This window comes from Arabidopsis thaliana (genome assembly GCF_000001735.4).
Source record: "Arabidopsis thaliana chromosome 1 sequence".
In the NCBI taxonomy this organism is placed as follows: Eukaryota; Viridiplantae; Streptophyta; class Magnoliopsida; order Brassicales; family Brassicaceae; genus Arabidopsis; species Arabidopsis thaliana.
The window spans coordinates 24,945,442-24,967,978 of record NC_003070.9 but is presented as its reverse complement, the minus strand read 5'-3'; the positions used below and the strand labels follow the sequence as shown (position 1 = coordinate 24,967,978).

The following is a 22,537-nucleotide window of genomic DNA, read 5'->3' as shown; positions in this document are numbered from 1 at the left end:
GGTTGGTTCCTGCACCTAAAAATTTACACGTTTTGAAATACATTTTAATTTTCATTCTAAGAAATGTATCAATTATAATTATTTCTTAACATTATTTATATTAGTTTAATGTTGTTACTGAATTATTAAATAAGAAACCCGTTTGGTAACACATCCTAATCTAGTATAATTGAAAGTGTGAACCTAAGTCTTTGACTGAACAAATTATTGACTTTTCCAATCTCCTATATTCTCTTTTGTCATCTTTAGAATAACGAAGACAAACAGATTTAGGAGATAAGAGATAGTATGGTAAAGCTTTATTGGCAAATCCCTCTCATTCCCACTGAAGACTTAACTCCACAATTTACTAAAACCAAAATCTAAAGAAAATAATTGAGAAACACCATTTTTAGGGTCAACTAATATAGACGTGATAAAAAAAAAGACTCCAAATCTCTCTGTATCTGTCACTATCATTCCTTGACTTAGGGTGCTCCTTTCCGATATCTCTCTCTTTTTGCTACATCTCACCACAAGACACATTGTTCATAGATCAAACCGATCATGTACTATCTCCCCAGTTCTTGTTTGGTCTTGTTCCTCTTCTTCTCTTTATTTTACCATCTTCCTTGTGCTTCAAGTAAACAAACACTTGGATGGTGCGAATCTCAGTTTCAGTGTGGAAACATCACTGCCGGTTTTCCCTTCTGGGGAGGGAATCGTCCCGAAGTTTGCGGTCATCCATTGCTGGAGCTTCACTGCCTTGATAACATCACCTCTTTAACCATCTCAGACCATTTGTACCATGTTCTTAGTATAAATCATACATATAACACTCTAAGAGTTGCCAGAACAGACTTTTTACAGTCCATTTGCCTCTCTCCATTCCCATTCGCCAACGCGACTTTGCCACCAGAAATATTCGATATTTTGCCAACCTACAAGAGCGTCACACTCTACCGTTGCTACCCTGTTATTCCTGACCTTGCAAGGTACGGATGTCCTGCGATAGGTTCGGTCTCAGTGTCTGACAACCTTGAAAATCCTGTTAGCTGCGAAGCCCGTTTCACCGTGAACATTCCTACGAGTTTCGTTCCAAACGAGAAAAGGTTGAATATAACAAGTTTGGTAAGGGATGTAAGAAATGGATTTGAGGTGAGGTTGAGAATCGATGAAAATTCGTGTCAAGAATGTTCATCTTCTCATAAATATTGCGGCTTTACCGGAACCTTACCATTAGAAACTAAATGCCGGCCACTCAATCTACCAACTCGTAAGTATCTTAATCCTTTCATATCCATTTTCTTTAACAACTTTATACTGAAATGAAACTGAAAATCATTATTGTAGGCTTGTCTTCTGAAGCGAAAATAGGTGTTTTACCTTCTCCTATTCTTTCAAATAAACTTAATTTGGTTATGAATACTGTTTTTGATCTTTTTAACCAAACAATTTTGTGGTTTCAGCTACAATAGCAGGTGTTTCTCTACTTCCATTCTTGGTCTTAACATTGGTTGTCCATATTATCCGAAAGCAAAAAACTTCAAATGATAAGGGTCAACAAGACCTCAAGGAACATATTCCAAAACCAAGAATCAAAGCACTTATTCAACTGAAGCAATATAGCTACGAACAAGTGAAGAGAATTACAAACTCATTCGCAGAAGTGGTGGGGCGAGGCGGATTCGGAATTGTCTATAGGGGAACCCTTTCTGATGGCCGTATGGTTGCAGTGAAGGTTTTGAAAGACTTAAAAGGTAATAATGGTGAAGACTTTATCAATGAAGTTGCAAGCATGAGCCAAACTTCACATGTCAACATTGTTACCCTCCTAGGATTCTGCTCTGAAGGTTACAAGAGAGCAATTATTTACGAATTTATGGAAAACGGGTCTCTTGATAAGTTCATCTCAAGCAAGAAGTCATCAACTATGGACTGGAGGGAACTATATGGGATCGCGTTAGGCGTTGCTCGTGGTCTAGAGTACTTACACCATGGTTGCAGAACAAGGATTGTACATTTCGACATAAAACCACAGAATGTACTCTTAGATGACAATCTTTCCCCGAAAGTATCAGACTTTGGCCTTGCTAAGCTATGCGAGAGGAAAGAAAGTATCTTGTCACTAATGGACACAAGAGGAACGATAGGGTACATTGCACCTGAAGTGTTTTCGAGAGTGTACGGTAGCGTCTCCCACAAGTCAGATGTGTATAGCTATGGAATGTTGGTTCTTGATATAATAGGAGCTAGGAACAAAACATCAACCGAGGACACTACATCTAGCACAAGCTCAATGTACTTTCCCGAATGGATATATAAGGATCTTGAGAAGGGAGACAATGGAAGGCTTATCGTGAATAGAAGCGAAGAAGATGAGATAGCAAAGAAGATGACGTTGGTAGGTTTGTGGTGTATTCAGCCTTGGCCATTAGATCGCCCGGCGATGAACAGAGTGGTAGAGATGATGGAAGGAAACCTGGATGCTCTTGAAGTGCCTCCTAGGCCTGTTTTGCAATGCTCTGTAGTGCCTCATCTCGATTCTTCCTGGATTTCAGAGGAAAATTCAATCTCCTCTGAGATATGATTTTCTCTGTAAACTGTAACTCGCAAGCTTTTAGCTTATGAGTAAATCTCTGTCGTTTGAACGTAAATTTTCTTTGCATAAAAAAGAATAGAACACATTTGTTGAATTTTCTAAGGTCAGTAAGTCATAGACGGTATTTAATGCATGAACAAAAACAGGTTTTGGTTAGGAGAAAGTGTGGTCTATGTTTACAAATAAGTCCTTCCATTCCCACTCAAGATTTAGTTCCATGTTTTGCCTCAACTTCCTAGAAAATTCTTACAAATTAAACTGACTCGTCTTTGATAACTCTAATTTTCTGTATTATTACTATTCGGAAAAACTAAAGAAACTAACTTTTGATTTGTAGATATTACAGATACTATATATCATTAGGAATATAGAATGAGAATTAGATTAGAAATGATATAGTTGTTTCGAGAAGGAAGGTAGTGATATCATCCATACTCAGAAGGAAGCAACATACTCGTTTTGGTTTTAATCTGGACCTATTTATTTCTTCAATTTTTAGATCACTATCAAGTTTTTAAATGTACTTATTTTTCATGAGGGGACTCAAATGGACTATGCATATATCAATCAAAAACATTCTTAGTTTATGTAATTATCATTTTATTTTTCTTAAAGTATGTGATATTCCTATATACCATTTCTCAGATTTTCTTAAAGAGAACATGTAATTTATCTTTCAGTTGATGGAAAACAATGACATTCCCCGTGATCTGCAATTGGCAATTCCTTGGATTGTATGGGGCATTTGGAAAAAACAGGAATGAATTTTAATTTGATGGTAACTTGGTAAGCAAGGTGGCCTGAACCTTCTTATGGAGACATCAGACTTTTGGAATAAACAAGAATGCAATGTCTTCTCAGTTTATGAGGAGAGGGTCTGTTGGTGGTATTTCTAAAGAGACCGTAGTTGTCAGAGAAGACCGTTATGCACGGTAATTTTGTAGAGTGATCGGGGACAATCTGTGGTCATGAGTTAGAAGTTGGCCAGGAACAAACTAACAAGTGTGTTAGGGTTGTGTAAGACCGATTAAGTGTAATCTTTGCGGAAAGGAGCAGTATATATATCAGGACGTATGGTTGTGTTTGTTCTCCTGTTACTGAGCTTAGAAAGAGTTCTAACTTAACTGATTTGAAAATTGGCATGAACTAGTCACAAATTGAATTTTCATCTTCGATATCAGTTAGTTTCAATAGTGAATGACGGTCTTTGCCTTTTTTCACACTCCAATATTTTCTGTAATATCTTTAGATTCTCATTAGTTTTCAGAAATAACTTAGTATCTGAAACTAATAAGGACTCCAAAAAAGTCTCTTTGTATATGTCACTGTCCTTCCTTGACTTTGGGTCAACTAACTTTCCTTGACTTGATCCTTTTCGACCTTCACCATGGCCACTTGCTTCTTATCGATTTATCTCTTCTTCACCATCTTTTTTTTATCATTCACCTGCAACACGATGATCAATTTTTCTCTTTCTCTGACCAAATCTATGTCCTATAGCTTCATATGGATGCTCTTTGTGATCCATATATCTTGTGTTTTATCAGCCGATGGGAATCACATACTCTGCAGTCCCTCGTTTACTTGTGGTAATCAGAGAGGTCTCTTGTACCCTTTCTGGATTGCTGGCAGAAAAGAATGCGGTCACCCTGACTTCGAGCTTGACTGTAACGCAGGAGTCCCAGAGCTTAGCATTTCTTCTGTCAAATTTAGAATCCTAGGTGCGGATTATGACTCTGGTATCATAACACTCGCCAGATCCGATAATATCGACGATCCGTGTCTCCCAAATTCCTTCACTACGTCATTCAACGAAACCGTCCTTCCACTTGCTTCTACCACCGACCTGCTAACCATTTATTACGACTGCAACCGAAACGTTTCATCGTTTGTTTCTACTTTTGTTAAAGAGCTTGATTGTCCAGATGATGGGACTGATGATAGAAGAAATTATTATCTGACGAGAAACCTCACGTTCCTTCCGCCGTCCCTTAAACTTGAAGGGAATAGTTTCCTTTTAAACGACTTTGGGGGATCTTGCAGTAGAAACGTCAGTAATCCCGCTTCTAGAACCGCGCTGAACACACTGGAGAGTACTCCAAGTACAGATAATCTAAAGATTGCACTTGAAGATGGTTTCGCGCTTGAAGTTAACTCAGATTGCCGGACGTGCATAGACTCTAAGGGTGCTTGTGGATTTAGTCAAACCTCAAGTAGATTCGTCTGCTATTATAGGCAAGAGCCACAAAACCCTACTAGAAACAAGGGTATTATTTCCTACATGTTCTAATTTCCTAATGGTTCTTCCACAAGAATCACCACTAGTCCCTTCCCTAAATCGACTTTTTGATTGGATCATCTACAGAAAATTCTCTTAGTTTCTGATAACTATATACAGAAACTCCTTCGAGTTTCAAGTTTTTCATTTCCAGTAAGATTCACAGGTATGTATTTAGTTCGAATACTAACCTTTTTTTCTGGTGCCATTCCACAGATACAAGCCTCTCTACTGGAGCAAAAGCAGGTGCTTAACCTATTTCTAATTTGAATACCTTGTTGAAGGGGTTGTTGAAGTAATATTAAAACTATTTTTTATCGTTATTTATGTCTTAGGCATTGGGGCTGCTTCCTTTGCAATGATGGGCGTAATTCTTGTAGTCACATGTTTGAACTGTCTCATCAGACGGCAAAGAAAGACATTGAATGATCCAAGAATGAGGACATCAGATGATTCAAGACAACAGAATCTAAAGGCCCTTATTCCACTGAAACACTATAGCTACGCGCAAGTAACGAGTATAACGAAGTCATTCGCCGAAGTGATTGGAAAAGGCGGATTTGGAACTGTTTATAGAGGAACACTTTATGACGGTCGTAGTGTTGCTGTGAAAGTCTTAAAAGAGTCGCAGGGTAATGGTGAAGACTTCATCAATGAAGTTGCAAGCATGAGCCAAACTTCGCATGTCAACATTGTTACCCTCCTAGGATTCTGCTCTGAAGGTTACAAGAGAGCAATTATTTACGAATTTATGGAAAACGGGTCTCTTGATAAGTTCATCTCAAGCAAGAAGTCATCAACTATGGACTGGAGGGAACTATATGGGATCGCGTTAGGCGTTGCTCGTGGTCTAGAGTACTTACACCATGGTTGCAGAACAAGGATTGTACATTTCGACATAAAACCACAGAATGTACTCTTAGATGACAATCTTTCCCCGAAAGTTTCAGACTTTGGCCTTGCTAAGCTATGCGAGAGGAAAGAAAGTATCTTGTCACTAATGGACACAAGAGGAACGATAGGGTACATTGCACCCGAAGTGTTTTCAAGAGTGTACGGTAGAGTCTCCCACAAGTCAGATGTGTATAGCTATGGAATGTTGGTTCTTGATATAATAGGAGCTAGGAACAAAACATCAACCGAGGACACTACATCAAGCACAAGCTCAATGTACTTTCCCGAATGGATATATAGGGATCTTGAAAAGGCACACAATGGAAAGAGTATCGAGACTGCAATCAGTAACGAAGAAGATGAGATAGCAAAGAAGATGACGTTGGTAGGTTTGTGGTGTATTCAGCCTTGGCCATTAGATCGCCCAGCAATGAATAGAGTCGTAGAGATGATGGAAGGAAACCTGGATGCTCTTGAAGTCCCTCCTAGGCCTGTTTTGCAGCAAATCCCCACAGCAACTCTTCAAGAATCTTCTACTTTTTCAGAGGATATCTCGGCATACACAGAAATATGCTCCATAAATGTTGCATAAAGAAAGAAACCCTCTTTGGAGCCTATTAAAGCCAAAAAAAGTAGCCAATACATTTATTTATTTTTACAGCTTTCTCTGGCATGTTATAGAATCATAAAAGTATGATCCATGAATGTGAAATAAACAAAGTAACCTCTTTGGAACCTACTAAAGCATGAAAGCAGAAAATACATTTATTCACGAAATGTACTATACTGTTTACATTCCAGATTGACCCATTGTGTCACCAGACTAGACCTTTTTTTATCTTTTAATGACTAAACCTATTACCACTCTCATCTTGAATCTCTCAGGCTTATTACTTTCTTTTGAACTTTCTGTAGCCAACTGTCTAGCCTTCTCTGAAAATAACCCATTTCAAACATATCAGCTATCTCGCTATGTGGGAGCTTGCTCTGCTTGTTTGTTGCCAAGTGATACAACAAATTTCTTCAGATGTCTGATGAAATCTGGATAGAGTTCAAGGTCACAGTGTCCACCTCCACTTATCCACAAAGGTTCATACTTCTCTTTGCTGAGTTCCCAGAGCCGTTTTCCGTGAGACCAATCAACTACTTCATCCGCAGTACCCTAATAGACCAACAAGAGAGTTCAGTGACCTGTCTTATAACAATCACACTCAAAGCCAAAGCAATGCAAGAAGTCAGATGATGGTGTCACTTACATGGATTACTAATACAGGACAGGTAACTGAGCCGATCTTGTCAATATTCTGAAAAACATGAAATTGCGCCATTTTAGAAGCTATATATGTAATCAGAAGCAAATTTGATGTTTAGTAAATCACCTTGTAAATGTCAAACCAATATGTACATTTCACAGGATACAAAACCCTCATCCCAGACAGGATAGGACACTGTAAAACCACGCCTCTTAAGTTAGGTGTGCGTGAAGCTAGATCAACCGTAGGTCCACTACCAACAGATTGACCATATACTATCAGTTGATCGTCTTTTACACCGTACTTTTCCTTGAGGCATTTATATGATGCCTCTATATCAGCATATGTATTACACTCGCTAGCCTGATTCATATACCAAGTCTATATCAATGAGAAACAATCCATGAAAGTTCATATTTCATAACACAGAGTAGTAATCTCGAAACTACACCTGTCCAGTAGACTGACCATAACCAGAGTAATCATACCTGAGAAAGAAAAACCGATGAACACATTAGAAAACAATCTAACAGTCACTAATATATGAGAAACAATTTATCAACGGTGACGAAAGCAAGATAGCAAGTCATAGAAGACCTTTAGATGGAAATGAATCAATCACGAAAGGAAAGTTGAAATGTTAAGTCACACATTATAACAAAATGTAACAACAGATCCTAGTTTTGGCAATGACAAGCATAGGGAAAGTGTGACTGATATGGATTAATTGCCTCAGGTTAAAGGCACAAACTTTGAAACTATAACACACTGTTTGTTTTACATGGATTGATTCTTCTAACAACATATTACTATAAGACCACAAAAACCAATTCTACTTAAATTCTCAAAAACTTATCCTTTACTAAAAAACCTAAAACACGAACAATTCATTACATGTCTATAACAATGTATCAACAGATCCTAGTTTTGGGGCAAATTATAAACAAAGAAAAGTCTTAGTTTTTCGATGAAAATGTCTCAACTTTGAAGCTCTAAAGCACTGATCTTTACAAAGCAAAGCAAAGTAGTAATCTTTCTACAAAATGTCTGAACTTCGAAGCTGTAACAAACCAATTATGCATAATGTCTTAAGATTCAATAACATAAATGTTTTACCCCATAAGATTGACGCGAAGGCGATTGCTAAGCTCAACGAAAAGCTCAAACATTTGACCCAAATCAGCAGCGTTACCATGAGAATACAAAAGCGTGCCATTAGCTTTTGAATGTTTCACATAAACAGCAACGATCTCATTACCACAACGAGTACGAAGCTTCAATATATCAACATCATCACGGCGAGGAATCTCCGGTATGTATAAACGTCCACCGCAGCTATCGTCGGCTATAACCTCATACGACGGTGGCGTTGGTGGAAAGAAAGCAAATTTAGCAGCGATCGATGATGTAACACCTCCCATGATGATGAATTCTAATTCATAAATTAGATACCTTTTGATCGAAGTAATTGAAACCCTATAGTTAAATTTGGATTTTGTGAGATCTTGATGAATAAACGAGAAGAGGGGATGGAGAAATTGATGGAGGATTTGAAATCGGACCGCGGCGCGTGAGAGATTAGAGGCGGCGCGTGGTTTGGATGATTGAGGGAAATGGGAGAGAATATCTGGTTTTTGTCAAAAGGTTTTAAAAGTCAAAAATTAGGAAATGATTTTATTGGTGGATGGAGATTCCCCATGCTGCGATTGTTTTAGTTATTTATCGTTAAAAAAACATAAATAATAATTCGTTTAATTAACAAAACAATATAAGTTGGTGATTTGAGTTTAGATGAATTTTTAAGTCAATGAATGAGAAGAATTTTTGTATGTAAGCAAAAGAAGAATTAAGAATCTTAAATTTGAATATTTTGAAATTATTTAACAATTAAATTTGAATACATTGTTGGCAAAAATAATAAATATAATTTACTTTTTAATGATAATGAGTAGAAAGTAAGGTATTCAAATCTTATTCTTAACATAAAAGTATTCATTAATCATATGGTTACTGAAAAATTAGAGACTTTTTTAAGGTATACTATTTTATTTTATTTTTTGAAAAAAATTCAAGGCAAATAAGTTTGTAAATTAATAGAAAGTAAACTATTCGACGTCAAAATAATTATATTAACAAATGTAAAATTTATCATGGATTTTCACAATTGAGGTAGAATATTGTTCAATAGCAAACACAACATCCGACTCAATTGAGGAATATTCTCTGCTTACAAAATTTGGTATTTGATTTGACAATGAAGAAGCCATTTATGATTTACCTCTTCACAAATCTAGTGTTTCATTCTTGGACGAAACATATTGCCATAAATGGCTAACACCAACAATTGATTTAACTAGCAAATAGCCTCATCAAGTCACTAAATCGACATTGGTTCACTCTCATTATAGGTGACAAGATTGGAGTTCCACAAATCCCTCTATTTTGAGAGAGCATGTTAGTGATATATTTATATATGTAAAAGAAAATTTGATGATACTCCTATATATGCTCCTCATGTTCTTCTCATATACTTTACAAATAGTTTTTCTCTTTTATGCAAAATATCATTCTCAATAATACAAATAAGACAAGTACAAAGTTCATATCCATTGGTGTTTTAGTCAAAATGCCAATGATGATTTCTCACACAAATACAAATAATTAATTATAGCAATTTTAACCAAAAACTTGCAATTACATAGTATATAATATTAACTTCAAGAAGAAAAAAAATATATATCTACTTTGAGGAATAAACAAATCACAATAAAATTCCGAGAAACAAAATCAGAATTGGATTAAAATCCTAAGAAAAAACAATTATCCTAAAAATCAAAATTTCAACATAGAAAAATGTTAATATAATTTATTTGTTTCAGAGTTTATTGTTCAGGAATAGTTACAAGTACAGGACGCCAAGATCGTCTAAGTAATCTACATCGAAGTGTAACAGATGACATGGGCCTAACAGACCCGTTAAAGCCCACACGCCGAGCCGTTATCTCTTCTCCAAAACCTGCGTTATTACTAACGCCGTTAACCGGTACATCCCTCTCCATCTCCACCTCCATCTTCGTCCCCTTATCTCCGCCGCCGCCACCGCCACTTTCCTCAAACGGTGGCGACGAAACAAAAAGATCTCCAAGCTTCCGGCTAGATCGGATCTTACCTCTCTTATCCGTTTTCTTCGATTCATCTACGTTGTTTTGGATCTCCGGTAATCTCCATCGGTCTGATGATCGAGTGAGTAACAAACGCAGCGTTTTACGACGGCGGAGGTGGATGACTGGACTACGTGTCGGACTCTCTGCGACGGTGCTGCAATGAGTTGCGAGAAGCTTAAACTTTTGCAGAGACATTGGTTTGGTTTTGTGTTTCGATCTCTGTGTACTGTCTTGATCATTTGGATTGGTTTGGGTGATTCTTTGCTTCGTGTGAGTAGTAATGATAGTGGAGGGTTAAAGGAATAAGGTGGTGACTAGGATTGGCACCATTCTTGAAGAAGATAGGTTACACGTGGCTTGTAAGAATGAGTGTCGTATACTTTTCGCTGATGATATTTAAGATGCCAGCGAATTTTTCTTTTTGTATTTTTTTGCTGATGATGGTTATTAATTAATAGATGACTGATTGCTCTAAAATAGTGGATGTAGAAGACTAAACAACTGCCGGCAAAAAGAAAAAGAAGACGTAAAACTAATTAAGTCAGAGATAAGTACAAATTTAAAGAATATGAAACAAAATTAACACAAGTAATAACATAAGTAACAATATTTCTCGACATTGGTTTATACAAGCTATAAAGAAAACAAAAAAAGTAAAATAAAATTAAAATCAATCTTTAGACTCAAAACACAATTGAACATATTAAATATGGATAAGTTCACATTGTGTTTTTAATTGTAAGATTACTGTGCCACAGCAAGGAGTCTTTTTGTCTCCCGATCAAAACCCCTTATACATACGTATTTTATAAATTTTAAAGATCATGTATTGAAATTGTTGCGTGACCTCGCTAACTTGGAAATATGTTCCATTAAGAGTGAAGTTACTTCTCATAACTGTTCTTCAAGGTATTTTCGTGAATTCATAACATATGCTTTTGTAAGAATATAAGTGTAGTTAGCGACAAAAGAATTTGATGCAATTTTTTACCAAGATTGTCCCTCTCACCGTTTGAGATCTCACTTTATTAAGGTTGTTTCATGAGAAACAAGCTTCATCATAGAGCTTACTATTTGCATGAGATATAATACACTTACTTACGACCGATTGAATGAAATATTAAAAACAAAAATAACCATGTCTAAATAGGGGCTTCCACAAAATATCCACAGTATAACTTTTTTCATGTACAAAACTTGTTTTTTATGTATTCAATTAAAGTTTTATTTTAAGTTAGTTTAAATCTTCTCATTGGCTTACTATCCCTCAAACCCTCTATGCAATACAATGTAAGGAATGTTTATTTGAAAAAGTCACATTTTTAGTTTAAAATGACTTAAACAAAACATAATTTACAATGATCAAATCAAACAAGAAAGAGCTTTACTTAACAAATTATGTTTATTTATCTTCTTTCTTAATAAAATCGAATTCATCACCTAAAATATATAAAACTGTGTTAGAATTCATCACCTATATAAAAGTTATAACTATGCAAAATAATGTTTTAAAATTCATTACCTATTAAATATATAAATAAAAATGTAGAATTCTTGCATAAGTTAAACTAAGTTGATAGAATTTGGAAAATTTAAGTAAATAACTATGTGATAAATTAAAATAAAATATTAAAACAGAATATATTAGGAATATATATTTTAAAGCAAAAAAAATTGAATCAACTATTAATGGAGGAAAGCTATGTTCTATTTATATTTTATAAAAAACTCTAAATTTAGAGTAAAAAATAAAGACACCATTGAAAAGGATCTAGAGATGCAACTACATATATTAAATAATAATTATGAATTAACATTATGATAGGGATACTAAAAATATCCGGTTCCTGAATTGCTCTCGATAGCGGATAGTCTCTTTTCGATCGTAGATTTCTTTGGTCTTAATCCATTTTGACCAATGGTAGCATTGATGTACAAGAAATTGACAAATGGTAAACGTTGTTGATACAATCCCAAATCATAACACCTCATAGTCAGAATTCCGCTGTTGACAAAATTTGAAGAAATTCTCACAAAATATTTCGCTGTCCACCTCATAGTTTCGTCTATCAATTCAATAATTGCGTGTTGTAAAATAGGCTAACAATCTCAACGTAGTAAAATATTACTGAACGTTACATTTGCACACACGTGACATAGCCACATAGGATTGGAAGAGTAGTAATAATATTACTGAACGTTACATTTGCACACACGTGACATAGCCACATAGGATAGGAAGAGTAGTAATATGTATGTATATCTCTAATAATAGTAATGTCATTTTAATTGGTAACCAAAAAATGTAAACACAAAAATAGAAGAATCCTTTTTTAACACAGATTAAAAAACCACTTACAGTAACCCTAATTACAAACTCGCCGCCGTATCAGAACTACTAGTCCACTTATCAGTCTCCGGCGAAATCGGCGGCGGAACACTATTCCTCAACAATCCAACATCATCACCACCACCGCATTCAATATCCACAACATCCGGCGACTTCACCAACACACGCTTCTTCTCATCATCCTTAATCCCTCTCAAAATCTCCACAATCTCATCCATCGCCGGTCTAACATCTCTCTCTTGTTGCAAACATCGAAACGCTAATTCCGCCACCGCCATCATCTTCCTCCTAACTTCAGGATCATTATCGTATCCTAAACTCGAATCCACAAGCTCGTGTAATGCATTGTTCTGAATCTTAGATACAGCCATGTTCGCTAGATTGATATCGTGACGGTGTCGAGTAATGTCTACTGCTTCTTTTGATGAGATTAGTTCCGTTAGTACGACTCCGAAGCTGTAGACATCGCTCTTCTCGTTTAATTGGTAACATTGGTAATACTCTGGATCCACGTAGCCTGGTGTGCCTTGTGGTGCGGTTGATATGTGTGTTTGATCCATTGGAAACAACCGTGAAAGTCCGAAATCGGCGACTTTGACTTGGTAGTTATCGTCTAAGAGTATGTTAGTAGTCTTGATGTCTCTGTGTATGATTCCTGTAAAACAGAGGAATGAGATTTGCGAAATTCTGATATTGGATTTTGGTTATGATCTTTGTTTACCTTTTATGTGGAGGAATGATAATGCGCTTGCGGTTTCGATTGCGATGTTTAATCGGGTTGACCAGCAGAGAGGACGAGCTTCTGCGCGGTTGCCGTGTAGATGTTCGGCTAGAGTTCCGTTTGAGATGTATTCGTAGACTAGTAGAAGCTCTCTGCTGTGTCTTGATGTGCATCCGTAGAGGATCACGAGGTTCGGATGTTTTAGTGATTTCAAGATTTCGATTTCGTTCTTGAATTGTTCTACGCGTTTTAGTGATCTTTCGTAGAGTCGTTTCACTGCTACAGCTCGTCCGTCTTTCAACACGCCTATAGAGTAATGCCGAAAAATGTTCGAATCAATACTCAAAAGCTTTCAAGGAGATTGAAATGTAGTGTCGAATTGCTTACCGTAGTAGACAGTACCGAAGCCACCATCCCCGAGTTCTCTAGAGAAATTCTCAGTTGCTTCTTCAAGTTCTTCATAGCTAAAGACTTGGACTCCACAGTAGTCGCTTCGGTTTGCAAGGTTAGAGATTGAGGGAAGAAGAGAGTGATTGCTACTGGAGGAGATTGTTGTGGAAGTTGGATTTCTTGATGTATCTCTACTCGAGTATGATGTGATAGGCAAGCTTTTGCTTGTGTATTGAGCGTCCTGAGTCTTCCTTCTCCGTCTGATGCATAAGAACAAACCTGCGAGTAGAAGAATGGCCAAACCCGATACAGAAGCAACCGCAATGCCTAGAGAGGAAAACAAAAAACAGTTTTCATAATAAGTATATGCTGTTGTCAATGGTAATCAAATCAGGTGTTGCGAAAGAACGGGGAAAGGGGAAACACCTGCTTTTGCTCCAATAGAGAGGCTTGTATCTATGGAATGGCAACAGAAAAAAGGTTAGTTCGAACTAAACACATAACTGTGAATCTTACTGGAAATGAATAACTTAAAACTCGAGGGAGTTTCTGTATATAGTTATCAGAAACTAAAAGGATTTTTTTTTTTGGTCAACTAAACTAAAAGGATTTTCTGTGGTGATTCTTGTGGAAGAGCCATTAGGAAATTAGAACATGTAGGAAATATTACCCTTGTTTCTAGTAGGGTTTGGTGGAGTAGGGGTTTGTGGCTCTTCTATAGAATAGCAGACGAATCTACTTGAGGTTTGACTATATCCACAAGCACCCTTAGAGTCTATGCACGTCCGACAATCTTGGTTAAGTTCAAGCTCGAAACCGTATTCGAGAGCCTTCTTTAGATTATCGTTACTCGGAGTGCTCTGCAGTATGTTAAGCGTCGATCCAGATGCGGGAATACTGACGTTTCTATCGCAAGATTGACTGAAGTCGTATAAAAGGTCATTAATCTCACTGAGTGGAGGAAACGAGAGGTTTCTCGTCACATAGTAACTTCTATCATCATCACTATCATCCCCACAAGCAAAGTCTCCAAAATTAGTAACTTGCTGTGGAAAGTCTCGGCTGCAGTTGTAAAAAATAGTCAGCAGCTCGGTGTTAGGAGCAAATGGAAGGACACTTTCGCTGAATGGTGCATTTATAGGATCTTGGGGACAGAGATCGCCTATATATTCGGATCTGCCGAGTCTTATGATATTAGAGCCATAAACCGACGCTAGAATTCTAAATTTCACAGAGGAAATGCTAAGCTCTGCGAATCTTCCGCTACAGTCGTCGAGCTTGAAGTCAGGGTGGCCACAGTCTTCTCTACCAGATGTCCAGAAAGGGTAAAAGAGTTCTCTCTGATCGCCGCAGCTAAACGTGCCATTGCAGCGTCTGTGAAGCTCAAGCTCAGTAGCTGATAAAACACAAGATATATGGATCACAAAGAGCATCCATATGAAGCTATAGGACATGTATTTGGTCAGGGAAAGAGACAAATTGATCATCGTGTTGCAGGTGAATAATAAAAAAATGGTGAAGAAGAAGAAGATGAAAACGAAGAGATGAAGCAAATGGAAAATGTCTTTGGTTTTGTAAGAGTTGAACTAAAGGAACATGTTTGGTCTTTCTGGACCAACCTCCACTTTAATATCTATTTAATGTTTCTTTCTGGAATTTAATATTTTTCTGAATCGAAGTTTCTTTGGAATTAGGTGGCTTACAACGACGACTTTGAATGGTACTAATATATTGGTAAACGATAATGGGAATAGTGATTTTAAACGAGTTTTTATCTTTGTTGTTTATAGAATATAAACGACTTCTCACCTTGGACTATACAAAGTTGGATTCTTCCTTAACTTTTTATTTTTCTATTCTTTTGTTTTTTTTCTGTAAGACGACTTCAAAGTCTGGTGGTTGGAAATTTCTTAGAATGGACCTTATGGAAAAAAGAATACTCCATTATAAAAGTAGGACCCTTTTTACATAAATTGACCAGCACAAAAACCATGTCCTAGTTTTGGTCCATTGTTTTTCAGTTGGAGAGAATCTAAAGATATTGTGGAAAAAAAATGGAGTGTGGACTAAGGCAAAAATCATTAACTAATGAAACTGACTAACGTGGAAAAAAAAAAATCAATTAGTGAAAGAGAGTGAGTGACTTAAATGCTAATTTGTTGGAGATAGAAGAAGAATCAAACAAGTGAAGTTTATATCTTGTATTAGTTTCTTGATTATGGTGGCTAGTGGCATTATCAAGATTTTTGTAAAGATTGTGGAGATGTAACGGGTTTTGAAGAAACTTACCATCAGGTAGTGGATGGACTTTATTGCATCCTAATGATGAGGCTTCCTTGCAGCAAATCTGTGTTGAATTTTGGAAGCCGCAGGTTCCACCAGAGGATGTACATTTTTGACAAGTTTTCTCATCAACCTTTACCTTCACCTCAAATCCTTCTCTTAAAGCACTTTCCAAATTGGTCACATCCAACTCTTTCTCTTCTGGAACAAAGCTCTTTGGAACGTTAATCGTGAAACTGTCTTGGCAGGAGTTATGGTAATCAGAATTTTGAGACACTGAGACAAGGCCTCTACCAGGACATGTATAACTCGAACGGTAAGAAACCTTAGGGTCGCAGAGGTAGAAAACAGTGAGGCTCTTGTAGGTTGATGAAATCTCAAAGATTTTGGAAGGCAAGGTTGTGGCTGTGTAAGTAGCGTTGCAAAAAGAACCTTCCAGCTCTGCTCTAGCAAGTCTAAGAGTGTTAGATGTTTGATCTATATGGAGAACATTGTAAAAGTGGTCTGAGATGATTATAGAGGCCATGTTGTTATAGCAGTGAAGCTCCAACGATGGATGACCGCAAATTTGAGGACGATTCCCACCGGAGAAAGGGAAACCAGCGGTGATGTTCCCACACTGAAACTTAGCTTCACACCACCCGAGTTCTTGTTTACTTGAAGCAGAAAGAAGAGGGTGGAAAGAGGAGAAGAGGAAAAACAAGAACATACAAGAAGTTGGGAGATAGTACATGATTTGTTGAGAGTTATGAACACTGTCTTTTGTGTTTGGTTTATGTTGAGAGAGCAAAGGAAGTGATTTAAACAAAGAGAGAGAGAAAGAGACTTGAAGAGGAGACTTGTGGTGTCATTTATTAGTTTACTTTGGAAGACTTTTTGTACTTTGTTTTCTCTTTTGTCTAAAGCTAAGATTTTGGAAGACTATATGGATATAGTGCACTTATTAAAGTTGATGGACGGTCCGGTCATATCAAACTCTTGGAAATTAAACAAAAAAGCAATATATAGAGATACATAAATTGATTTAAAACATTGTTAATCAATTAGTGAAATAGATTGGCGACTAAACGCTAAATTAATGCCAAATCGGAAAAAAAATATATCAAACAAGTTATGTTATATATCTTGCATCACCGTCTTTCTAAGCTCACTAATAAGTTATGTCTAATACGTCAAAGAAAATTGATAGGAAATGATAGTGATGGATAAGAAACTTACCAGTTGGTGAATGGTGTGGTTTGCATTTGACTTCGAATGGAAAGTTTTCATCGAAGCCACAGGATTCATTAGAGTATGAACATGCTTGACAAGCTTTCATGATGACATTCATGTTCACCTCAAAGCCCTTTTCCAAAACACTTTCCAAATTGGCTATATTCAATTTTTTCTCTTTCGTGACGAAACTCGTGGGAACGTTTGCGGCAAAATTGGGAAAGCAGGTTTCGTGATCTTCAGGGTTTCCAGACACTGAGATTGGACCTATAACAGGACATGTATAATTCGAAAGGTCAGGAAGAACCGGGTAACAGTGGTAGAATGTGACGCTCTTGTAGGCCGGAGAAAGTTCGAAAATTTCTGGTGGTAAGGTTGTGTTGGTGAATGTAAGGGAGCAAAAGGAATGTAAAAGGTCTGGTCTGGCGAGTGTAAGACTGTAAGATGTTTGATCGACATGGAGAACAAAGAACTCTTGGTCTGAGATGAATAAAGAGGTACTCTTGTTTTGGTCGCAGCGAAGCTCTAGCAATGGATGACCGCAATGTTTGTGACGATCCCCTCCCCAGAAAGGAAAACTGGCGGTGATGTTCCCACACTGAAACAGACTCTCACACTTACTTGATTCACAAGGAAGATGGTAGAATAAGGAGAAGAGGATGAAGAACATCAAACTAGAACTGAGGGGATAGTACATGATTTGTTTGAGATCTATGAACAACGTGTTTTATGTTTTTGGTTTGTGTTGAGAAGAAATAAGAGGAATTGATTTAAACAAAGAGATATAAAGAGAGAGCGATAAGCATAAATGAGGTGGAAACGGCAACGGGCCTGAGGACTAAGTCAAGTGAGGATTGTGACACAAACAAAGACTAATTTGGGATGTCAGTATTAGTTTACTTTGACAAGACTTTTTGTTCCTTGTTTTTTCATTCCTTCTCCCTAAGCTAAAAATTGAAAAACTCTTATTTAGTACATGAATCATGCTGCGCATTTGAGGATATTGCGGGAACATGATATAGACTATAGAGCATGAAAAATGTCTTAAACAGTGGTGGATTCTCAGAAATCAATTTTATCAAAATATAAATAAGTTCTATATAATAGAAGGTAAAAATTCCTAAATATAAATTGTGAGAAAATTTGGAGGTTCAAACACTAAATTTTTCATTTAAAAATTTAGCATATATTATATATATGTTAAAAACATGGCTTACTATAGTTGTTTGATATGTCTAAGTAAAGTGTTAAACAAAAAAAAAGGTATTCAGAATGAGAAAGATTCAATAAATATCTCGAGTTGTTCAAGAAAATGGATATTAAATGATTGCGAATCTGTGATGCATACGAAACTTACCAGGTTGTGGCGGTGGTTGTGTTGTTGGATTGAGTGGACTGCATTTACCTCCCACTGGCAAGGTTTCATTAAAGCCACAACTTCCATGAGAGGATAAACATTCTTGACATGATGTATCATCGATCTTCACTTTTACTTCAAATCCTTTACTTAAAACACTTTCCAAATTGGTCATATTCAACTCTTTCTCTCCTGCACCAAAACGTGTAGGAACAATCACGGTGAAAGTGTCACCGCAGATTTTATGATATTCATGGTTTTCAGACACAAAGATAAAACCTCTCATAGGACATTTATAACTCGAAACGTAATGAGTCAATAAGAAGCAGTAGTAGAAAACGGTGAGCCTCTTGTAAGTTGGAGAAAGCTCGAAAATATTTGGAGGCAAGGTTATGGTAGTGAAAGTAGAGTTGCAAATTGAACCTAAAAGGTCTGTTCTAGCAAGTTTAAGTGTTTTAGACGTTTGATTTAGATGTAAAACATAGAACTCTTGACTTGAGATGAATAAAGAGGTGATGTTTTTGCTGCAGTGAAGCTCCAGCGATGGAAGACCGCAATGTTTTAGACGATTCCCTCCCCAGAAGGGGAAACCAGCGGTGATATTCCCACACTGAAACTGAGTCTCACATAATCGAAGTTCTTGTATACTTGAAGAACAAGCAAGAGAAATTAAAGAAAAGAGGAAGAACAGGACAAAACATAAAGTGGGGTAGTAGTAGTACATGTTGTTTGAGATATGAACAAAGTGTCTTCTGGGTTTAGTTTATGTTGAAAAGAGCAGAGGAAATGAATTAAACAAAAAAAAGAGATAAGCATACAAGTTGAGGTTGAAAGGTGAAGGGCTTGAGGACTAAGTCAAGTGAGGATAGTGACAGAAGCGAAGACTTGGGATGTCAGTATTAGTTTACTTCGAAAAGATTTTTGTTTTTGTTTTGTTTTGTTTTTTCTTCTTCCTCAAAGCTTAAAAAATTGAAAAATATTTCCTAATATTTTGAAATTTCTCTATTTAAGGAAATTTCCGAAACATTACGGTGTTTTGTAACACTTTTAGAGCCTGATCAGGTTTCGAACTGTTGGGTACTTGGGTACAATCATGAATCAAGGTGCAGTCATTTGAATTGATGGACGATATATATGAGCCTCTTAGATCATTTCCATTGGCAGTATCTCATAAAAGTTTTTCACAATTAAAAAAATAAAAATAATAAAAATGAAGGAGAGAGTGTAGAAAGTTTCTCACTTGAAAAACTCTGAGATACTCTATACAACCCATCATGACAATTCTCATCTCACTATTGGTTTAATTTTTTAACAAAAATACTTTTTTAATCAAATAATCAAATTATAATATAATATTAATATTTTTTTGTTTGAGAAATTTTGTGGGTTTCTCATGGAGATGGCCTTAGAAACTATAAGCTACATAATTTTATGACTTTTCTCCACGACACACAGAAAAGTATTTAACGTTGGCCAAGACACGGAACCACACCACATTAAATGTACTAGTACAGAAGGAAGTATGTATGTGGCACCTGCCGTTTCCCAAAAACTCACACCGTCAAAGGGGCTTGCATTTGGCCGACCAAGTCAGATATGTCGCCGTCAAACCCATCCAAACATATCTTTCTGATATTTATCGAGGTAAAATCACACGAACGCAGAAACTCATACCATCAATCCGGTAACTTGGTGTATGAATCTGATTCATTAAAAACTAGAAATACCCTCTAATATTTTAAAATTAGGAGACTGACAAAAACTTCAACAAACAAGCATTACTTTCTTGGGAATATTTTTTTCTCTTCCGTTGCAACTCTCTTTTGACGTACTTCGTTAGATATCAGAATTTCCTTGTAGCTTCCTTTTACTCTCACTACAAAATAGATTAGACTGTGAACTGCCCTTGAATATAGTCTAGAAAACTATAACTTTAATTTTTTCCAAATCTTTTCTAGTTTTTAACTATTTTATAAATCATGTTAATGAAAAGACACGACACCAGGTGTTCCATGCATTTGTTTTCACCATTTGCATTTGCTCTGAGACTAACATGCCTTCGAAAGCCCTTCCATTCCACGACCACGATAAATAAGGTCCAAATTAACAAAATTTAGTCAAGCAAACAGAATTTTGGGTCCCCACGGTTACGTTAAGCTACCATTGCTTTATAACGATGTCTTACATTTTCTGTAAATCTATATATTTTAGTTGTGAAAAATCATTACAAAAGGGTAAAAGTCGTACGCGTTTCTGTTTCAAACACAGTTTTGGTTTTTTCTCTCGTACACTATAGATCAAACGTTTTTTCCATGTAATAGATAACCTCTAAAGTTGTTGTGCAACATTAATCTAATCAAAACTTTTTTTTTTGGACGTTACTGATGTCTACGTGATGTTACAATCTAAAAATCACGATAATTTATAATATGAATATAATTTATAAAATGAATATAATTTTGTTAATCATTTTATGAGTTATGAATATAACACCTCACTAGAGATCTTCCCCATCAAGTGGTAGAAAGCCATGAGCTCAGAGAGTCGCTCAAAGTTCATGTTCTTCATTATGTTCATAGCCTTCCTCTACTTCTCCTTATCAAGCCTAAGGTTTTTCGTAAATGATCTCCCGTTCCTCATCATTACTCCCATCTCCTTTAGCCTCATCTCTTGCTGTGCACTTAGAGTAGTATTTAATTGTAACCACATCAAAGAAAACCAAACATGTGTCCATGGTCATTAAACTAAGTGTGCAAGACTGTCCGGTCCTATTTCCATATGCATTTTCAAATCCAGGTTCGACCCGATTCACTCCAGACCTGAGTCATCTCCTATTTTTTATTTAACCACTACACTCGACTTTTTACATGTATCTTTAAATACTTTTAAGTCATAAAAATTGCTCTTTGCATGTTCTTCATCTACGTCTTCTTTATTGATTTGTGTTGCATGTTTAGGTGTGAATAGTTCTCTAATTGAGTTTTATGGTTCTAAGTAGGAGTATCTATAATTTGCTGATTTAATTGTTGTTTGAACATTTTTATTATTTGGTTATTTGATTCACATGTTTTTAATGATTAAATTGGCTTGATTCTGTTTAGATTACAGGTTTAATTTCAGAAAAGTACACAAAATTGGGACTGACATTATACCAGCTGAAGCACACGACCATCCGCCAAATAGGCAAGTCAAATACGAAAACTACAAAATAAATTAAAAAGGTTATATATATATATATATATTGTCATATTTTAATTAAAATAATATAATATTTATTATAAATTGCTAGCTTAACAACTCATAATTTCATAATTATGTAATTTATAATATAAGGTAAGAATTTATAAACTGTTAATATTATATGTTGAAGAGCATATTAATGTTTCATTAGTCAATAATTCTTAAATCATATCACAAACTTTCATTAATTGGTCAAAGATTTATGAAATATACTAAATTATTATGGCAAATAAATTATTTTGAGAAGAAATTTTGTCATATTATATATACTGCAATATCATTTGAGTTATTATCGTTCACAATCGAAACACCACAATATTATTTTATTATATATATTATAATATCTTTAAAATTATTATTCACAAGTAAAACACCACAATGTTTCCGCAATTGACAGTTGTATTCCTTTTCTCTCTCGTTGTAATCCACCCTCTTCATGTCTCGGCCAAAACATGGTGTGTGGCAAATGTATCGGCGGCAAGTACACAATTACAAGCTAATATTGATTGGGCATGTAGTGAAGGAAAAGTTGATTGTGCAACAATCAATCCTGGTGGATCTTGCTTTGATCCGGATACTCTTGTTAGTCATGCATCATTTGTGATGAATGATTTCTACCAGAATCACGGAAGCACTGAAGAGGCGTGTAATTTTACTGGTACTGGTCAAGTCGTTACTGCTGATCCAAGTTATGGTAGTTGTGTGTATACATAGATTACATAGTTTAATGAATGGTTTTGCTATTACAAAGTTTGTTTACGAATAATACAATTATGTGGAATCAAAAATATTTATAAAAATTATGTAAGGTTTA

General features: G+C 36.0%; 6 protein-coding genes and 3 long non-coding RNA genes across 16 annotated transcripts; 4 read left to right on the top strand and 5 right to left on the bottom strand.

The window, feature by feature from the left end:
• The first annotated feature begins 392 nt into the window (after positions 1–392).
• AT1G66920 (Protein kinase superfamily protein) lies at positions 393–2,845 on the top strand. Of its 3 annotated transcripts, NM_001334255.1 has the most exons (4): positions 393–1,255; positions 1,333–1,356; positions 1,449–1,739; positions 1,818–2,845. In NM_001334255.1, exons 1-4 carry the CDS (start codon positions 547–549, stop codon positions 2,567–2,569), a joined length of 1,776 nt encoding a protein of 591 aa, NP_001322832.1. In that variant the 5' UTR covers positions 393–546; the 3' UTR covers positions 2,570–2,845. The 3 variants fall into 3 exon arrangements, with proteins under 3 accessions (NP_001322832.1, NP_001185332.1, NP_176864.1); NM_001198403.2 differs by having other exon boundaries at positions 1,449–2,845; NM_105363.2 differs by lacking the exon at positions 1,333–1,356 and having other exon boundaries at positions 405–1,255; positions 1,449–2,768.
• A 518-nt stretch (positions 2,846–3,363) lies between these two features.
• Positions 3,364–3,646, bottom strand: AT1G08863. Its single transcript, NR_139513.1, has one exon. It is a non-coding gene; the product is annotated as an other RNA (long non-coding RNA).
• A 386-nt stretch (positions 3,647–4,032) lies between these two features.
• AT1G66910 (Protein kinase superfamily protein) lies at positions 4,033–6,345 on the top strand (the record flags this gene model as incomplete). 2 transcript variants are annotated; one of them, NM_001334254.1, is made up of 3 exons in its annotated part: positions 4,033–4,848; positions 5,076–5,105; positions 5,195–6,345. In NM_001334254.1, the coding sequence occupies exons 1-3, from the start codon at positions 4,038–4,040 to the stop codon at positions 6,343–6,345; spliced, it is 1,992 nt and encodes a 663-aa protein (NP_001321121.1). In that variant the 5' UTR covers positions 4,033–4,037. The 2 variants fall into 2 exon arrangements, with proteins under 2 accessions (NP_001321121.1, NP_176863.2); NM_105362.2 differs by lacking the exon at positions 5,076–5,105 and having other exon boundaries at positions 5,156–6,345.
• A 17-nt stretch (positions 6,346–6,362) lies between these two features.
• AT1G66900 (alpha/beta-Hydrolases superfamily protein) lies at positions 6,363–8,729 on the bottom strand. The gene is made up of 5 exons (NM_105361.4): positions 8,123–8,729; positions 7,458–7,494; positions 7,133–7,369; positions 7,010–7,057; positions 6,363–6,915 (listed from the first exon to the last, which is right to left on the bottom strand). Exons 1-5 carry the CDS (start codon positions 8,425–8,427, stop codon positions 6,724–6,726), a joined length of 819 nt encoding a protein of 272 aa, NP_176862.2. The 5' UTR covers positions 8,428–8,729; the 3' UTR covers positions 6,363–6,723.
• A 956-nt stretch (positions 8,730–9,685) lies between these two features.
• Positions 9,686–10,617, bottom strand: AT1G66890 (50S ribosomal-like protein). Its single transcript, NM_105360.2, has one exon. The coding sequence runs from the start codon at positions 10,363–10,365 to the stop codon at positions 9,889–9,891; it is 477 nt and encodes a 158-aa protein (NP_564886.1). The 5' UTR covers positions 10,366–10,617; the 3' UTR covers positions 9,686–9,888.
• Positions 10,618–12,284: 1,667 nt separating this feature from the next.
• Positions 12,285–21,051, bottom strand: AT1G66880 (Protein kinase superfamily protein; the record flags this gene model as incomplete). 3 transcript variants are annotated; one of them, NM_105359.3, is made up of 9 exons in its annotated part: positions 12,285–13,175; positions 13,242–13,547; positions 13,629–13,958; positions 14,058–14,087; positions 14,302–15,027; positions 15,921–16,544; positions 17,133–17,687; positions 18,484–19,093; positions 20,977–21,051. In NM_105359.3, 9 exons carry the CDS (start codon positions 21,049–21,051, stop codon positions 12,541–12,543), a joined length of 3,891 nt encoding a protein of 1,296 aa, NP_176860.2. In that variant the 3' UTR covers positions 12,285–12,540. The 3 variants fall into 3 exon arrangements, with proteins under 3 accessions (NP_176860.2, NP_001320658.1, NP_001320657.1); NM_001334252.1 differs by lacking the exons at positions 18,484–19,093; positions 20,977–21,051 and having other exon boundaries at positions 12,322–13,175; positions 15,921–17,958; NM_001334253.1 differs by lacking the exons at positions 14,302–15,027; positions 17,133–17,687; positions 18,484–19,093; positions 20,977–21,051 and having other exon boundaries at positions 12,368–13,175; positions 15,921–16,716.
• Positions 13,991–19,586, top strand: AT1G08857. Of its 2 annotated transcripts, NR_139511.1 has the most exons (2): positions 18,351–18,913; positions 19,014–19,586. It is a non-coding gene; the product is annotated as an other RNA (long non-coding RNA). The 2 variants fall into 2 exon arrangements; NR_139512.1 differs by lacking the exons at positions 18,351–18,913; positions 19,014–19,586 and adding an exon at positions 13,991–14,687.
• AT1G66870 (Carbohydrate-binding X8 domain superfamily protein) lies at positions 21,011–22,495 on the top strand (the record flags this gene model as incomplete). Of its 2 annotated transcripts, NM_001334251.1 has the most annotated exons (3): positions 21,262–21,279; positions 21,585–21,666; positions 22,121–22,495. In NM_001334251.1, 3 exons carry the CDS (start codon positions 21,262–21,264, stop codon positions 22,435–22,437), a joined length of 417 nt encoding a protein of 138 aa, NP_001321897.1. In that variant the 3' UTR covers positions 22,438–22,495. The 2 variants fall into 2 exon arrangements, with proteins under 2 accessions (NP_176859.1, NP_001321897.1); NM_105358.2 differs by having other exon boundaries at positions 21,011–22,495.
• Positions 22,034–22,449, bottom strand: AT1G08853. Its single transcript, NR_139510.1, has one exon. It is a non-coding gene; the product is annotated as an other RNA (long non-coding RNA).
• Positions 22,496–22,537: the final 42 nt, after the last annotated feature.

Excerpts from the sequence above, each read along its gene's own strand:
- AT1G66920 (NM_001198403.2), top strand. The coding sequence starts at position 547 with ATGTACTATCTCCCCAGTTCTTGTTTGGTCTTGTTCCTCTTCTTCTCT. Across the intron at positions 1,256-1,332 it reads GCCACTCAATCTACCAACTC|GCTTGTCTTCTGAAGCGAAA; the intron begins GTAAGTATCTTA and ends TCATTATTGTAG. Across the intron at positions 1,357-1,448 it reads GTCTTCTGAAGCGAAAATAG|CTACAATAGCAGGTGTTTCT; the intron begins GTGTTTTACCTT and ends TTGTGGTTTCAG.
- AT1G66900 (NM_105361.4), bottom strand. The coding sequence starts at position 8,427 with ATGGGAGGTGTTACATCATCGATCGCTGCTAAATTTGCTTTCTTTCCA. Across the intron at positions 7,058-7,132 it reads ATTGGTTTGACATTTACAAG|AATATTGACAAGATCGGCTC; the intron begins GTGATTTACTAA and ends CATGTTTTTCAG. Across the intron at positions 6,916-7,009 it reads GTCCTGTATTAGTAATCCAT|GGTACTGCGGATGAAGTAGT; the intron begins GTAAGTGACACC and ends TTGGTCTATTAG.
- AT1G66890 (NM_105360.2), bottom strand. The coding sequence starts at position 10,365 with ATGTCTCTGCAAAAGTTTAAGCTTCTCGCAACTCATTGCAGCACCGTC.